The sequence below is a fragment of the Vigna umbellata genome, chromosome 8 (assembly GCF_029865625.1).
Source record: "Vigna umbellata cultivar VRB3 chromosome 8, Vumbellata_1.0, whole genome shotgun sequence".
NCBI classification, from domain to species: domain Eukaryota; kingdom Viridiplantae; phylum Streptophyta; class Magnoliopsida; order Fabales; family Fabaceae; genus Vigna; species Vigna umbellata.
In genome coordinates, this window is record NC_142172.1 from 5,534,903 (window position 1) to 5,553,208 (window position 18,306).

The following is an 18,306-nucleotide window of genomic DNA, read 5'->3' on the forward strand; positions in this document are numbered from 1 at the left end:
AAGTCTGGAATAGAGGTAAGGGGAGTTACTTTTACGTCTTTTATTTTGTATTATCTTGAGTCTTGCATATGTAATATTTTGTTTTTGTTTGATCTTAAATATTGAATATGAAGTATTTTGTTTCTGTATGATCTTGAATTTTAAATGAGAATATGCTTCTGTGCTGATATGCAAGTGTGATAGTTGTAAAATGTGATGTTGATTATGTTATGCCATTTGTATGTTATTAGTTGTTTCTTTTTTGTATTTTTGGATGGATTAGAAGTTGTCTAACCGGCTCTGCCAGATTCAACTTCTTATTTCTCCAGACCTGTTATTGTTCTTATTATTTAATTATATTGTATTTCTGGAAGGATTAGAAATTGTCTAACCGGCTCTGCCAGATTCAACTTCTTGTTTTCCCAAGAATTTTTATATTGGGATTATTTTTTATGATTGTCAAATACTTTATTCTTCTCTGACCATTTATAGTAATATTTTATTATTGTTAATTTGTTTATAATTATCTTGTATGAATTCTATTATGAATGTATATTGTGATGTTTGATATGAAATTATGCATTTGAAATATAGTATGAGTCTCGGGGAGAGACTCTATAATGGTATGGTATTAGTGTATATGTTGATGTTGAGGGTCCTGTTGTTGGTGGTAATCCTAAAACTCTAATAATTTTCCAGTCTCAATTAGAGAAGGATGTGTTATGTGGTGAGAGTAGTAGGAGGTCCTAGTCTATGTTTATAGACATTATGGATTAACCTTGTGGGTGATATGATATATTATATTTGGCCAAAAATTTTGTTGTTGAAATCACCACAAGTGCATGACCACCCGAGACTTCCATCAACATTATATCCGGATAATAGAGTCTAGTATGATAATTGCATCTTACAAGAATTTATGGTGAATGTATTACGTATAATAATAGTGTCATGCTTTTCTTTGAATTTTGCATGGTAGCTCACCCTTACTTGTTTGTTTGTGCCGGAAAAATCTTATTTTTGCGATGATCGTGATGATCGTATAATGTTTTTGTTATACGGGAGTAGATGAGGGAACGACGTCTGAACCAATTCAAGTGAAGGAGGAAGCAGCAGAAAAATGAAGAGTATTTTAAGAAGAAAAAATAAAATTAAGAGTGTTTTATTTATGTGTAAAAATATAATGTATTTCCAGTGTGAACCATTTTACTCATAAATGGATGATTGTAATAATGTAAAATATTTATATTATTAATGAAATAATTGGTGTGAGATGTTTTATATTTTGGGGTGTTACATTTAGTGGTATCAGAGCGATTCGTCCTTAAGACGACCTAAGAGTTGTGGATTTATCCTACGAACTCATATTATAAATCGTAATAACAATAATTCTCTGTGTGAACAGAGAAATGACACAAACAAGTAAGGGTGAGCTACCATGCAAAATTCAAAGAAAAGCATGACACTATTATTATACGTAATACATTCACCATAAATTCTAGTAAGATGCAATTATCATACTAGACTCTATTATCCGGATATAATGTTGATGGAAGTCTCGGGTGGTCATGCACTTGTGGTGATTTCTACAATAAAATTTTTGGCCAAATAGAATATATCATATCACCCACAAGGTTAATCCATTAATGTCTATAAACATAGACTAGGACCTCCTACTACTCTCACCACATAACACATCCTTCTCTAATTGAGACTGGAAAATTATTAGAGCTTTAGGATCACCACCAACAACAGGACCCTCAACATCAACATATACACTAATACCATACCATTATAGAGTCTCTCCCTGAGACTCATACTATATTTCAAATGCATAATTTCATATCAAACATCACAATAAACATTCATAATAGAATTCATACAAGATAATTATAAACAAATTAAATATAATAAAATATTACTATAAATGGTCATAGAAGAATACAATATTTGACAATCATAAAAATAATCTTAATATAAAAATTTTTGGGGAAACAAGAAGTTGAATCTGGCAGAGCCGGTTAGACAACTTCCAATCCATCCAAAAATACAATATAATTAAATAACAAGAACAATAACATGTCTGGGGAAATAAGAAGTTGAATCTGGCAGAGCCGGTTAGACAACTTCTAATCCTTCCAAAAATGCAATAAAATAAATAAGTAAAGCAATAAATAGTTTGGGGAAACAAGAAGTTGAGTCTGGCAGAGCCGGTTAGACAACTTCTAATCCTTCCAAAAATGCAATAAAAATAAATAAGTAAAGCAATAAAAGTTTGGGGAAATAAGAAGTTGAATCTGGCAGAGCCGGTTAGACAACTACTAATCCTTCCAAAAATGCAATAAAATAAATAAGGAAAGCAAATAAAAGTTTGGGGAAATAAGAAGTTGAATCTGGCAGAGCCGGTTAGACAACTTCTAATCCTTCCAAAAATACAATAAAATAAATCAGGAAAAACAAATAAAAGTTTGGGGAAACAAGAAGTTGAATATGGCAGAGTCGGTTAGACAACTTCTAATCCATCCCAAAAATACAAAAATAAACAACTAATAACATACAAATGGCATAACATAATCAACATCACATTTTACAACTATCACACTTGGATCTAAACACAGAAGCATGTTCTCATTCAAAATTGAAGATCATATAGAAACAAAATACTTCATATTCAAGATTTAAGATAAGACAAAAGCAAAATATAGCATATTCAAGACTCAAGATAATACAAAATGAAATACTCAAAGTTAGCTCCCCAGACTTAGTTTCCTCCTCTGAAACCGTTCTCCGAAAACTTCCAGAATTTCCCCTCTTCAACTAGAATTTCCTCCAACTCTCTTCTCTCACAAAATTTCTAGAATTTTGGTGCAAGTTTTCAGCCTCCCCCTTGGCTATTTATAGCCAAAAATTTTTACTATTCATTTTTACTATTCATTTTTACTATTCATTTTTACTATTCAAAAATTATTTTTTATTCACCATTCTCATCTTATGGAGGGCTTTTACTTCCTGCACCCCTTTATTACTAGATGCTTTGAATTGTGTAATGTGGACCACATAATTGTTTCATCTAATTTATGTTTGAATGACTATTATTTTTTTTTCTTTCGAAATAAACTATGGTTGTTTTATGTGAATAGTCTTTTTAGTTTCTATTTTATGCACAATATAAACAGGAAAATGAGTTGGGTTATGAATATGGCACTCTTCTGGTTGTATGTGTGCAGTTGAGGATTGATGACTATAATGATACATTTTAATGACTAATTTTAGTGATAAAAAATAATTAATGACTATAATGATAAATTTATAAACTAAAAAATATTTATAATTAAAATAGTTTTAAAAAATTATAATTACTATGTAAATTTATAATTAAAATATTTTTTTTATTATAAATTAGTTTCTAAATTAATTATTAAAGTTTTGATTATCAAAAGAATTAATCTTTAATTGAAAAATTAATTTTTAATTTAATCTCTAAATATATTTTTAGTTATTAAAATTGATTATTATTTAAAAAATTTCTTATAGTGAAATAATTAATAATCACAATTATGCTAAATTAAACTTGCATCTAAAATTTTGTTCTTAAATCAATCATAGATCAATTATCATACGACTCTTTGATTGTATTATAGTGTGTTCTAAATGAGTTACAAGATCTTATTTTCTCTAAAAGATATCACTTTATCATAAATTTGAGGATTGTTGAGACAAAATTTTTAAAATGTTATAATTGTATTTCTTTCAAGAATATTGCTCCCTCCATCACCACCAAATGTTCCCTACACCTCTCCATATCTTTTTTGTCCCTTCAATAATATTTTTTTACCGTAGTAAATTTTCACCCACATCCACCTACTTCATTAACGTACTATTAATGGTTCTCTTATAAGAATGCACCTCCACACACACAACCACATTACCCGTCGAATGACCACTGCACCACGAAAGCCACTGCACTATGAACCAAAACAAAAATGGAGAAGAAGTGCAAACGGATATGGAGAAGGAGAGAAAGTGAGAGTCGGGGGATGAGAAGAAACAGATTTGGAAGTGAGAGTAGGGGATGAGAAACAAACGGATCTGAAAACTAAAACAGAGAGTGGGAGACTTGGGGTGGTGGGGATTTAGGGTTTCAGAAAAAAAAAGAGTAAATAAATAAAGTTAATTAAATAAAGAGTAGGAGACTAATTTCTTAGCAGTGGTAGTGGTGACGCTATCTGCTGTGTTTATAATAAACAAAAGGTTAAGAAAATAATGGTTACAGAGAAAATCAAAATAAATAAATTCTGAAACCACTACCATAATTGAACATAAATAAATGTCTCAAATAGGCAAAATCAAGCTTGGAGCATAGTGACACGAGAAGATGAGACTGAAAACTTTGTTGTAGTAACCTTCAGTACGTTCTACCTTATTCTCCTTCAAATTAAAGATAATGATATTATAAGCCCCAATCTCTGAATATGCGAGAAACAGAAGATCACCCCACATGCACAAAATCCGCAGGAAATCGTAATAAGGAGAGATATTCAGAATTTCATAACTTACACTCACCAACCGACTCCAAGATCTTTCCTCTCGAACGTCCTTCAATGTCAATACAACAAAGACTGTCATCCGTTCATCAAAAGAAACACAGAGACAACCATTCAAAACTCACATAGAAGTAAAATCAGAAGCTTTAGTTTCAGGCACCAACAAATATCTGCAACTATCGTTCTTTAGATCGTACAAAAATATTTGTGGCTCCTCAAATTTCGATTCTTCAAAAGAATATCCTATCCAGTTAACAGTACCATTCAGAGAGTATCCATTATTTTCAAAAGTGAGAAAAGCTGGAGAGGTCGTTATAGTACGTCTCCAGCATACGTCACCCATGCAGTAAACCCACACACTCGTTCGTTGTGTACTGCAATCCAAAACCATTGCCACCACCTTGTAACTGTCCCTCCGATCATCGTACCCAAACCCAAAATTTATATCATATTGAACACCAATGCCATAATTAAGACGCAAGCTTGGTGAAGGTCTGGAGCAAATCTTGGTGGCGGGGTTCCAAAAGCAGACCCAGTGCTCTTCACACTCATTTGTTGAAAGAGAGTGATGTAGAGAAAGCAAACCATTGCAAGAACCGAATAAATATTTATAGGGTTTGGGACATCGCAAGATACGACCACAAGAAGATGGTGCAGGCTTTTGGATTAAACAAGGTAAAGAGCGTAAACGAGCCATGAAACATTGACTCTTGTATCTCTGTCTGGCCAGTAAGAGGATTTGTGGGTTTCTGGAAGACCTTTCAAGGTGCAATTTCACCAAGTAAGGATCGGATATAAGAAATTTCCATGTCTTTGAAAAGCACCTGAATCGCACGAGACTCGTCATAGGAAGCCATGACACAATTTCCAGTATGATTTCATGAGGGAGTATTCCAGCAGAAGAAATCGTCATCGGTCTTTCTTTCAAAATCATGTGAGATCGGCTGTGGCAACCCCAACATATAAGAATAGATACCATGCTTGAATCTGTTCCTCTGAAATGCTTGAATTAAAGTTTATTTTAATTTTTTATTATAATATCTTTTTTAATTATTTTTTTTATAATTTAATATTTTAAAATATATTTGGTTGTTATAAATATTTAAAACTATTTAAGAAACTATAACTATAATGAAAAAATTAAAAGAGAAAAAAAATCTGTCAGTTTTATATAAAAGACTCAAAATATATTTGGTTGTTTTAAATATTTAAAACTATTTAAGAAACTATAATTATAAGGCAAAAAAAAAGATAAAAAAATCTGCCAGTTTAATATAAAATATTCAAAATATATTTGATTTTTACAAATATTTAAAACTATTTAAGAAACTATCATTATAATGAAAAAATAAAAAAGAAAAAAAAATTGTCAGTTTTATATAAAAATATGTCAAAATAGCGATTACTAAATTCAAATTTTTTAAAACGTCAATAAATTTAATAAAAATTTAGTTAAAATAATTAACTTCATGGTTTACAAAAATTTTGAGATTAAATTAAATTAAATTTTGAAAAAAACTAATTTCAATTTTTATTAAAAGTTGAGAGACAAAAATATATTTAACTCATTTTTTTAATTATATTCATTATTTTAATTGTAAAAAAATAAAATATTCAAAAACTCATGTATTATTTTTAATGTAAAAGAAATTTAATATAATATCTTATATCTTTAAAAAATGGGTATGTATTTTTCCAACTTCTTTATTCTCTTATAAACTAACTAATTTATATGATAACTTGAAAGCTAAAACTTTAAACATTTAAAATAATATATCATGTTTAAAAGGAAAAAATATAAAATAAATAAATTATATAAATAAATATGTATTAAAAAATATTAAATTTAAAATTAATATACATGATAATTAAATTTTAAATTACTTAAATAAAAGTGTATGCATACGTAACATCGTCACATTTTTTTTTTAAAACATCACTCCTTCTCGTGTGTAATCGACATTAATACAATAATATTTGTGTGTTTATTTAATAATTAAGACGTTAATATTTCAAACATTTTTTTAAGGTTAAAAAAATTATTGCTATAGAAAAGGTAACGAAGAATTCCTCAAAACCCGTAGTCAAAGCGAAAATGCGTGACTTAGTATTAATGATAATCGTCATTTTCTTTTTAAGGTAAAAATATAGTCACCATAATTGAAAAGCTTACATCTTCCTTTTTTTTTTTAGTTTGCTCAACTTAATTTACTAGTTAAGAACATGCCAACTTTTACACTTAGAAATTGAATAAATTAGAAATTTTAACCTTTTTATTTCATTTTATTTGAAATTTAATTAATGTAAAAAAAAAACTAATTAACACATTCAACAAAAAAGTTTTTTTTTCATAATTTTGACATCTAATTATACTATAAAATTGGAAATATATCCTTTAGGTTATTAGAAGCCCTTTTATCATATTTAATGAATCTTTAATCTCGTTTTATATTACTATAAAAAGAATTTATACGAAAAGATTTTATGCCTAAATTACTGAATATATCAACTCACCCACTCTTCTTAACCATACACCTGGTAGAGATAAATTCTACATTAGTGGAGTTTTAGAAAATTACTGAAAATTTGAGTCAAAGTTTTCAATTGTGGAAAAATTTTATTTATAAAGAAAATTCTTAAATAATAACTAATTTTATTGATAAAAAATAATTAATGACTATAATGATAAATTTATAAACTAAAAATTATTAATAATTAAAATAGTTTCAAAATATTATAATAACTATTTAAATTTATAGTTAAAGTAGTTTTTATTATAAATTAGTTTCTAATTAATTATTATCATTAATTATTAAAATTTTGATTATCAAAAGAATTAATCTTTAATTGAAAAATTAATTTTTAAGTTAATCTCTAAAGATATTTTTAGTTATTAAAATTGATTATTATTTAAGAATTTTCTTATAGTGAAATAATAATCACAATTATTCTGAGGGCTTTGACTGTATTGTAGTGTGTTCTAAATGAGTTACAATCAACTTTTGAAGATTGTTGAGACAAAATTATTAAAATGTTATAATTGTATTTCTTGAAATCGGTCAACTTTGCTTGAAGACTCTGTTGCACACTCATTTTCTTTTCCCTAACTTTGTTCTTGCTGTAGTTTCATACAATTTATGATTTAAGATAAGAGATAATTTGAATTTTTTTTTCTTTCAAATTTTTTAATTTTCTTTAAGAATAAAATTATAGTAGAACTTTAATCTCCAAAATAGATAACACTGATAAATTTTAACAATATATTATCTTAACGGATTGGTGTTGAAACATATTGTCAAACAAAATTTTTTAAAAAAATAATACAATGATGATTGACCATATCAACATATTTATTTAAGGTTGAAATACATTTTTAAATAATATCATCTTAAACATAATATCCATAACATAACATTTTTGTTATAAGGACATCAAAAGATAGAGGAATAAATACGTAAAAAGAATAAGGCAAGTATCTGCATCAAAAGATGAAGATATTAAGGACAAAGTTAAGAAAATAAGCGTTACATATATAGGAAATTAAAATAAAGTCAACATAGTGGAAATTAAAAAATGATTTAGAATTCAAGAAATGCAATAAGAAAGACATCGGTTAGATAAAATCAAAAGATAAATTACATATCTGGTTTCTCAAGCACTTTCACTTTAATAATCTTCATTATCAACTTCACCATTCTACTTTCACTCCTTTTCTTCTCCATTTACACAAATAAGACAGAAACACCATGACAATTTTGAACCTTGGATTAGAAAATTCTAGCTCACTGGAAACAATTTTGACAATGTACATAAGTTTAATTTTTTTCAGCCAAAATCAATGCAGAAACGAAATTTTATTAATAGTGAAACAATCATGGAACAAATCAAACTAAGGAAATACCAAAATTATGTCCATACCTTTGAAAAAGTTCTGAAACCACTACCTTAATTTAACATAAATAAATGTCTCAAATAGGCAAAATCAAGCTTGGAACATAGTGACACGAGAAGATGTAATAGAGAAATTTCTTGTAGTAAGTTTGAGTACGTTCTACTTTATTCTCCTTCAAATTAGAGATAATGATATTGGAAGCACCCCCATTTGAATATGCGACAAACAAAAGATCACCCCACATGCACAAATTCCGCACCTTATAGTAATAAGGAGAGATATTCAGAGTTTCATAACTTACACTCACCAATCGACTCCAAGATCTTTCGTCTCGAACGTCCTTCAATGCCAATACAACAAAGACTGTCTTCCCTTTCTCTAAAGAAACACAAAGACAACCATTGAAAACTCCCATAGAAAGAAAAGCAAAATCTATGGGGACGAATTCAGGCACCGACAAACATCTGAAAGTATCGTTATTTAGATCATAGGAAAATATTTGTAGCTTCTTAGTTCTCGATTCTCCCAAAGAAGCTCCTATCCAGTTAACAATGCCATTCAGAGAGTATCCATTACTGTCAAGAGTGAAAAAAGTCATCGGATAGGTCATTAAAGAACGTCTCCAACATACGTCACTCATGGAGTAAACCCACACACTCGTTTGACGTGTACGAAATTTCACAACCATTGCTACCACCTTGTAACTTCCCTCCTATCATCGTACCCAAACCCAAAATTCATATCATGGCGAACATCAGTGCCGAGACGCAGTCTTGGTGAAGGTTTGGAGCAAATTTTGGTGGCAGGGTTCCAAAAGCAGACCCAGTGCTCTACATACTCCTTTGTGGAAAGAGAGTGATGTAGAGAAAGCAAACCATTGCAAGAACCCAATAAATATTTATAGGGTTTGGGGCATCGCAAGATACGACCACAAGAAGAGCGTGCAGGCTTTTGGATTAAACAAGGTAGATAGCATAAACGAGCAGAGAAACATTGACTCTTGAATTTCTGTGTCGTCAGTAAGAGGATTTGTGGGTTTCTGAAAGACCTTTCAAGGTGCAATTTCACCAAGTAAGGATCGGATATAAGAAATTTCCATGTCTTTGAAACGCACCTGAATCGCATGAGACTCGTCACAGGAAGCCATGACAGAATTTCCAGTATGAGTTCATCAAGGAGTATTCTACCAGAAGAAATTGCCATTGATCTTTCTTCCAAAATCCTGTGAGATCGGCTGTCGCAACCCTAATATATAGTTTACAATATATAGTTTATTTGAGTTACGGGTTAAACGACTTAATTCACTTTTTTTTTTAAATAAAAAAATTATAATTTTTTATTTTAAATCTAAATAAACGTTACTAATGTTAAATTCTAAAGACAATTAAAAAAATATCATACAAATCTCAAAATATGTACAAAAAGTGAATAATTAAAATTTTAATATTGATAATTTTTCTATCACTTCCATTTATAATATTAGAGTCTTAAACAGATAAATCTATAATATTTTTCTCTCTTCAAACATTTCTTTTTTATTACCATCTACAATGTAATAAAATAATTGCTAACTAATAATATTGAAACACAAAATAATAAATAAATAAATAAAATTATGTGGGTTGGTGAGCCAACCCGGCTCACTACAGGTTCAATCCGGTGAGCCGAGTTCTAAGTGAGCCGGATTAAAAACTACTTCGCATAAAAAAATTACATTTTTTTCAAATTCAATCTAGCTCAAACTCTTGATAAGCTGGGTTGGCTCGCGGGTTACAACTCATTTTGACACCGCATAAGAAAATTACATTTTTTTCAAATCCAACCCGGCTCAAACCCGTGGTGAGACACGTTAGCTTGTGAATTACAACTCATTTTGACAGCAATAGAGTTTACTCCCATAAGAATAGATACCATGCAAATTGTAATTATAAATATTTCTTTTAAGTTTTAAAATAATTCAGAAACAACCTATTCACTTAATTTCAAACTGGGTCAATAATTTTTCTAACTTTCATTCATTTATTTTATCAATTTATATTTTCATGCATATATATTTTTTTCTCTTTATATTTCTAACAACTTTCACTTTAATCATCTTCATCTTCACCATTCTACTTCACACTACTTTTTTTCTCCATTTACACAATTCCATTTTAATCTAAAAACACAAAAATACAATCGCTAGAAACCAATACATGAATTTTTGATTGATATTCACATAAGACAATTCAATAAATTAAACGTATTTGTAAAATTGATCCACGATACAAACAATTTTTATTTATATATATATATATATATATATATATATATATATATATATATATATATATATATATATATATATAACTTTGTATTAACTGTGGAATCCAAAATACAAACATATTGTTTTTACAAAAATTAAAAAAAAATATAACTCACTGAACATGCATATGCCTTTAGACATACTTTTATAACCTTATTAGTAAATGATGTTGCAAACATATAAAAATTACATAAGTTCTTTCAGAATTTCTTTATCTTCTTTGTTCTTCTTTTCTTGGCCTGGTATTTGGAACTCGTGTTGCTTGAAAGTGTTTCAGATTTTGAAATTATTTTTGTTCATTAACATACAAATTATTGTTAACCGGAATACATAATTTAATATTCATTTAATGTTAACAAAATTTTGAAATCTGGTATTATTTTCTAAATATGGTATTGTTAACAGGATTTTTGTGGTAGAAGATATTAGTGGACCGAAATATAGAATCAAGTATGTGTTTGTTGGTGATGTAGTCACCAAAATTTAGAATCCAATGTGTATCTCTATATATGATATTGGTCACTAAATTTTACAATCCAATTACCTTTTCCAAATACACAATTGATTCTAAAGTCCAATGATTACACCACCAAAAAACAAACACTAAATTTTATATTTCGATTCACTAATACCTCGGTTTACCAAATCAGGTTAACGTTATTGAAGAACAATATTGAATTTCAAAATTCAATTTACATAATTTAAAGAGACAAAATGGGAAGGATAACAAAAGTTGAGGGTCATGAAGAAAACATGAATGTATAAGAAGAAGCTCCCTTTAATCCAATAACAAAATTTTTCATACTTAGAACAAAAATAAAAATAATTTAAATGATTGTTTTTTTACTAATTTGAAAAATTCAAATATATTATGATATTATAAAATTATAATTATAAAAGTAAATATAAATAATTTTTACAATAAAAGACAATTTTTATTTATTTTGTAGATACTTTTTTTTATAAATAGTTATTTTAGTTTAGAAAATATTAATATAGAAAAAAGATTAGATAAAAAAGGGTTAAAATAAAAGCATAGTCACTTAGAAAATAATAATCACAATTATGCTAAATTAAACTTATCTAAAATTTTGTTCTTGTACACTCATTTTCTTTTCCCTAACTTTGTTCTTGCTGTATTATTACTTTTTTTTAATGGATACTTTAAATTATTATCATGCATTATTGATATTATTTCGTTCCATCATTTTATACAATTTATGATTTAAGATTAGAGATAATTTGAATATTTTTTTTCTTTCAAATTTTTTAATGTTTCTTAAGAATAAATTTATGATAGAACTTTATACTTCAAAATAATACTGATAAGTTTTAACAATATTATCTTAACAAAATAATACTGTATTATTATCTTGTGAGGAATCTTCTTAAACTTTATGTTGACATTGAGTTCACTGGTTCTCACACACAGGTTAGTCTGCATTTTAAGACTATTGGTCGCATGGTCAACCTATTTTTCCCCTAATGCTTTCAATTTCTAGATTAAGTTAAAGAGAATAAAGTCAAGTTGTTTGGAAATCTCACCTCTCTTCTTGATTGTGTTGAAACTTAAGCTTGATTGTCAAAATGGGGACTATGTTAGTGTTTTTGTTTTTACTTTATGATGACTTAAGATGGATAAATAATAATGTTTCGTTGAAATCCTATGCATGTGATTGATTAGCCAGTGAGAGGAACTTCTGAGCTGTATTTCAAACTGCACCAATTTTTTATACGATTAATATTATGCCCCTGTTAATATTTAAGGGTGGGCAAAATGAATTGTACTGCATTATACTCTTAAAAACTATATTAAACCAAAAATTAATTTGTTTAAATTGAATTGAACTAAAAATAAGTTCAATTAAACTGAACTAAACTACTTTTTTTTTTCTTTTAAACTGTACTGTACTATTTTAAACTTAAAGGAAGCATAGTTATGCCTGCAACCTCTTCCCTTCACTATCTCATTCGTTATGCTTTCTAATAAATAAATGTGATTTTGCACTAGTACAACTGTCAATGGCTAATCATCGATAGAGTTAAAATAATTAGTTCAATTTAATTTTTTTTAATAATGACAAACAAATAAATTAATATTCAATAACATCACAGCATTTAAAAAAAATTATATTATAAATCTATATAATTAGAATTAGTAAATAATTATAATAAAAAATTTAAAAAAATTAATGAAATATTATAGGTACTATTTTATCATATTATTAAAATTAAATTAATAACTATAACTATTTATCATTACTATTTATTATTAATTTAAAGATATAAAATGTCTAAAATTTGATTCTCATATTAAATATAGTTTAATTTAATAATATAAATTTGTTTATATATTATTTTATATAGATTAAAAACTTAATCTCTAAAAAATATCTCTGTTTATCTCTGTTTTGCGTTATTCGAAATATTTTTATTTTGACAATTATCTAGTTTAATATAAAAGTTCTCATCTTTCTTCTCTTCTCACCTTTTTCTGAATTCTCATATATATATATATATATATATATATATAATATTATATTTTATAATTATTTACATATATAAGTACTTTTATCTTTTTATTTTTACAATTATAGTTAATTTTATTAAGTTATAAAAATAATTACCAGTTTTTGACATATAATTACAATATAATAAAATTTAGTTTTTTTTAAATATATAATTATTTTAGTATAAATTATTAATATCATTTTATTTTAATAATTATTATAATAATAGTTAACTTTTTAAGAGACTTGAAAAAAAACATTTATTTATTTATCTATATCACTTCTTTATATATATATATATATATATATATATATATATATATATATATATATATATATATATATATATATATATATACCCGTGCTTTTATTTCTTATGTTTGTGTTGCTGAAAACAGAAGAAGAGCAAAACAATTAAACAAGCAAAAGTAAAATAAAGTATATAGTTTGAAGTAGTTAACTAAACTGTTAATAAAAGAAGTTCAGATTTTTTAAACTGAACTGCAAATAAGTATAGTTCAGTTTTTATAAAAAGTAGTTTAGTTTTTATAGTGCAAAATAGTATAGATAATCCATAGTTTAGTATAATTTAGTTAATCATGCCTAACCCTATTAATATTTCCTATATTATTAATATTTTGATATCTGATATATGTGTTAAAAATCATGGGTTTCAGTATTTAATCATTATCCTTTTGGGGTGGTTTAATACAAGACCGTGCTGATTATTATGGTTGTCACTTGTCCGTTACAGTTCTATGACAAGTTTAATATCCGCCACAATATTGCGGAACTCCTCGAATACCTGTGGCAAGTCCCTAGTCATCGAAATGCTTGGAGACAGGTAACTAATGAAAGATATTTAAATATTTTTATGTCTTACACCATGCTCAACTTATCTAGTTTGTTCTGGAACTAATTTTCTTCCAGATTGCTAAGGAGGAGGAAAAGGGTGTCTATCTGAATTTCTTGAACTTTCTGATCAATGATAGTATTTATCTTCTGGATGAAAGTTTGAAAAAAATTCTTGAGCTAAAAGAATTGGAGGCTGAGATGTCTGATACGGTTGAGTGGGAGCAACGACCAGTTCAAGAGAGGCAGGAGAGGACCCGGTTATTCCATTCTCAAGAAAATGTCTGTTGACTTTTTGTTTAAATATATAATTTTTTATTCCTTGTTTATCTAATCATTTTAATGCTGGATACTTTTATAGATTATTCGAATAGATATGAAGTTGGCAAACGAAGATGTGAGCATGCTTGCATTTACTTCAGAACAGATTACTGCTCCGTTCCTACTTCCTGAGATGGTATTTTTTCTCTCTTTCGAACCATGGCTGGTTATGAATCTCATCATCTCATAAAATAGTTTGTGGCCTAACTATGATGTTCCTTTAAAATTTTCATCTTCTAATGGCAAGTTTAATCTTATTTTCCCACCTTTTCAAGGTTGAGAGAGTGGCTAGCATGCTCAATTACTTCCTGCTGCAATTGGTTGGTCCGCAAAGAAAATCACTTAGTCTGAAGGATCCTGAGAAATATGAATTTCGTCCAAAGCATTTACTAAAACAGGTTGGCATCAATTATATTTCAAAAACATTTGAATGAGTTTTTTAGTGGTGAGTAATTATGACAGGAAGGATGCTATGCTATCCTCTGTAATCTGTAGGCTTAGTCTAACATTCTTGTAGTAGGATTGATTCTAAAAGTGTTATATTTACATCTTCATTACTCTGAGAAATTTGAATAACTTCAATTTTGGACGACCAATGATACAGTTTTGACTTTTGTGCTGGTGATGTTGAAAGCCCGCTTAAATGACTTGGAGATATGACATCGTTCTCTTGCCCTACTCCACAGCTTAGGCTTTTGTGGAGATTTGGTTCTTAATATGACAGTGGTTAGGAGTTCTCTTAAGATGCATAGCAGCTTAAGCTTGGCCCAATATGTTCCCATTCTTCACAACTCAACAATCATTTTGGTTCTCTAAGGATGCAAATGTTATTCTTTGGTCCTTCAACAATACAGGAATTATACAGGAATTTATTCAACTTGGTGCTAAAGCTAAAGTTGCTGCTTCGGAGGCCATGGATGCTGAAGCTATTCTAGGAGAAATACCGGAGGAATTCCTTGATCCGATTTGTATAGTATAATCCCTTGAGTGCGCCCGCAAGAAGAAGTAATGGAGGTAGAGAACGATCGTTTTGGAACAAGAGCTATTAAATGCGAATCTCAAACTGATCGACTGACCAAAGGCAAATCTCAAGCGAGCGTCTAACAACAAGCCCAGTTCCAAGTGATCGTCTTGAAGCAAACATAACTTCAAGTGATCGACCGAAAACAAATTCATCATTAGACGATCGTCTTGAAATAAAAGCGATCGTCTAATAACGATCGTCTTGAAATAAGCGCGATCTCAAGCGATCGTTTTGTCACGAGCTCCTAGTATAAATAGGCGCTCACATAGTTACTCCCGTTAAAGTAACCAGCTCAAATCAAAATAACCGAATATAGCGATTGCAAAGATCTCGCCATAAATATCGGAACCCACTGATCCAGTATGTGGAACCACGATCAAGCAGTTGCATGTTTAAACCAACCGAAATTTCATTAACACGTTGGTTAAGATATTTTGAGCAGTTATATATTTCAACCAACCGAAATCTCGGGAACGGATTGGTTAGGATATTTTGAGCGGTTTTCCAGGTAAAATTATTTGTTAGCTTATAAATAGAATGACAAGGTAAAGGATGAAGGTTGGTTTTTTCTACATGGGAAATACTAAGAAAATATATTAGATATTATTTATCTCTGAAGAACTAAGGTTCTTAAACACACACTGACTTGAGCGTCGGAGTATCCTCGCAGGTACCTCCCCCTCTCGGTGAACAAAAGGAGCTAAGGTGGTGTCGCAATAGGAGAACGGAGCAACCATACGTATAGAAGCAGCAAAGACAGGTTATTATCTCGATCCCCCAACATTTATACCGAAACATTTGGCGCCCACCGTGGGGCCCGAGATTTAGTATACCCAAAGAATACCACCGGAGCTATGGAAGACAACAGCACTCTAGAATTGATTAGGCAGCTGCAAACGCAAGTAGAGGAGCAGGCCAAAGTTATACGGGAACAGCAAGAGGTTCAACGCAGGCAAGCGGAGGAACTCGCGGCCTTGAGGATGCAGCGACCCCCACCAGAAGCATCAACCTCGAACAGGCAGGACGACAACGAGGGAAGCCATCATGGAGGGCCATCCGAATTGGGTGCAGGAGGGAAAAAAGGACCCGCTTCCCTACGCCTCTCCAACCTCCTGCCCTTTACAGAGGCAATCTTGCAGACCAACATGCCGGAGAAGCCTCCGCCGTCATTGGACAGATATGACGGTTCCGCGGATCCTGACAACCATCTCCGAAACTTTATAGGTGCTATGGCATTCTACACAGACAACGACCCTGTAATATGCAGAGCTTTTTCGCTATCTCTCAAGGATGAAGCATTGGAATGGTATCACACCCTTCCGCCAAACTCGATTGACTGCTTCGCTACCGTGAAAACCCTTTTCCGCAAACAGTATGCCGCTAACAGGTGACAAGACATGACCCCCGCAGAACTGGTAAACACTAAACAAGAGAAAGATGAAACCTTGAGGGCTTTCATGTTGAGATACAACGAAGCAGCTAGGCGTGTGAAAGATGTTAGTCACACATTTATAATAAGCAACCTACCTTCATGTCTGAGGCCAGGCTACTTTGCCGAACAACTATATGCCGATCCTCCAAAGTCTATCGAAGAGCTCCAAGAAACGATAGCTAAATTCGTACGCAATGAGGATATCAGAAACTCAAGGAAAAAACAGCAATAAGAAAATCCTGGCAATGGATCCAAGAGAGAAACCAAACGACCGTTAGGTGATTATAAGGTTGGTGGACCTCCTCGCAAGGAGGCGGGGTGGACGTCCAAGTATGACCGCTACACCACACTAAATGCCCCCAGGGCCAAAGTGTTAGAAGAAGCTCTACAGGCCGAGTTGCTTACCGTGCGACGAAAAGCCACTCCAAAAAACGCTGACGAAAGCAAAACTTGCAGGCTTCACGTAAACCAGGGCCATGATACCGAGGAGTGTCATATGGTGAAAGAGGAAATAGAAAGACTCATCTGGGCAGGATATTTGCAGGAGTACGTAAAGGACAGGGCGTCCCGAGCCCCAACTCCCCGAAGAAGAGAAAGCGCTCGTCCAAGTCCGGAACGATCGTCGCGTAGGGAGGAAGAATCCAGGCGACGATCGCGGAGTCGTTCCAGACAACCACAACGAGAAAGGACCATTCGGGGACGAATTGACACCATATCCGGAGGCTTTGCAGGAGGGGGAGCGTCGGCATCGGCTCGAAAGAGACACCTAAGAAGCCTAAAATCGGTGCACATGGTGGGCAGACAACCCCGATCATTTCCCAGCATTACTTTTACCGATGCAGATTTTCACGCGCCCGATTCGGAGCAGGACGACCCCATGGTCATCACGGCTGAGATAGCCCGATATGAGGTGACAAAAGTGCTTGTAGATCAAGGTAGCTCAGTCAATATTCTATACTGGGCAACCTTCCTGAAAATGGATTTGTCCGAAGATTTAATAGCCCCATTCAACGAGCAAATCGTAGGCTTTGCAGGTGAAAGAGTGGACACACGAGGATATCTCGACCTTCGAACTCGACTAGGGGCAGGTGACGTGGCGAAAGAATTAAGAGTCAGATTCTTGCTAGTGGAGGCGAACGCTTCATATAATGCTTTGTTAGGACGACCTTGTCTAAATGAGTTTGGAGCTATAGTTTCCACGCCGCATTTGGCCATGAAATTCCCTACAAAAGAAGGATCCATATGTACGGTGAGAGCTGATCAACGAACAGCCAGACAATGTTATGTGGCCGGGCTAAAAGTCACTCCTTTCATACCACCCAGGAAAACAAGAGGAGCCGAAACAGCTGCTATTGAATTAGATCCAAGAACCGACTTGGACGAACGTCTGCACCCGCAGGGCGACGTTAAGGCCTATTAGCTAGGAATAGATTCCTCGCAAGCTACA

The 18,306-nt window shown here is 31.1% G+C and overlaps 3 protein-coding genes and 1 pseudogene across 3 annotated transcripts; 2 read left to right on the forward strand and 2 right to left on the reverse strand.

Moving 5' to 3' along the window:
- Positions 1 to 4,644: 4,644 nt before the first annotated feature.
- On the reverse strand, positions 4,645 to 5,436 carry LOC148193904 (F-box/kelch-repeat protein At3g23880-like). Its single transcript, XM_088096434.1, has one exon. The coding sequence runs from the start codon at positions 5,434 to 5,436 to the stop codon at positions 4,645 to 4,647; it is 792 nt and encodes a 263-aa protein (XP_087952560.1).
- A 3,055-nt stretch (positions 5,437 to 8,491) lies between these two features.
- Positions 8,492 to 9,618, reverse strand: LOC148193905 (F-box/kelch-repeat protein At3g23880-like; annotated as a pseudogene).
- A 4,342-nt stretch (positions 9,619 to 13,960) lies between these two features.
- Positions 13,961 to 14,880, forward strand: LOC148193906 (putative ubiquitin conjugation factor E4). The gene is made up of 4 exons (XM_088096435.1): positions 13,961 to 14,074; positions 14,161 to 14,364; positions 14,444 to 14,539; positions 14,679 to 14,880. The coding sequence occupies exons 1-4, from the start codon at positions 13,961 to 13,963 to the stop codon at positions 14,835 to 14,837; spliced, it is 573 nt and encodes a 190-aa protein (XP_087952561.1). The 3' UTR covers positions 14,838 to 14,880.
- Positions 14,881 to 16,824: 1,944 nt separating this feature from the next.
- Positions 16,825 to 18,279, forward strand: LOC124834482 (uncharacterized). The gene is made up of 2 exons (XM_047309182.2): positions 16,825 to 17,046; positions 17,149 to 18,279. Exons 1-2 carry the CDS (start codon positions 16,825 to 16,827, stop codon positions 18,277 to 18,279), a joined length of 1,353 nt encoding a protein of 450 aa, XP_047165138.2.
- Positions 18,280 to 18,306: the final 27 nt, after the last annotated feature.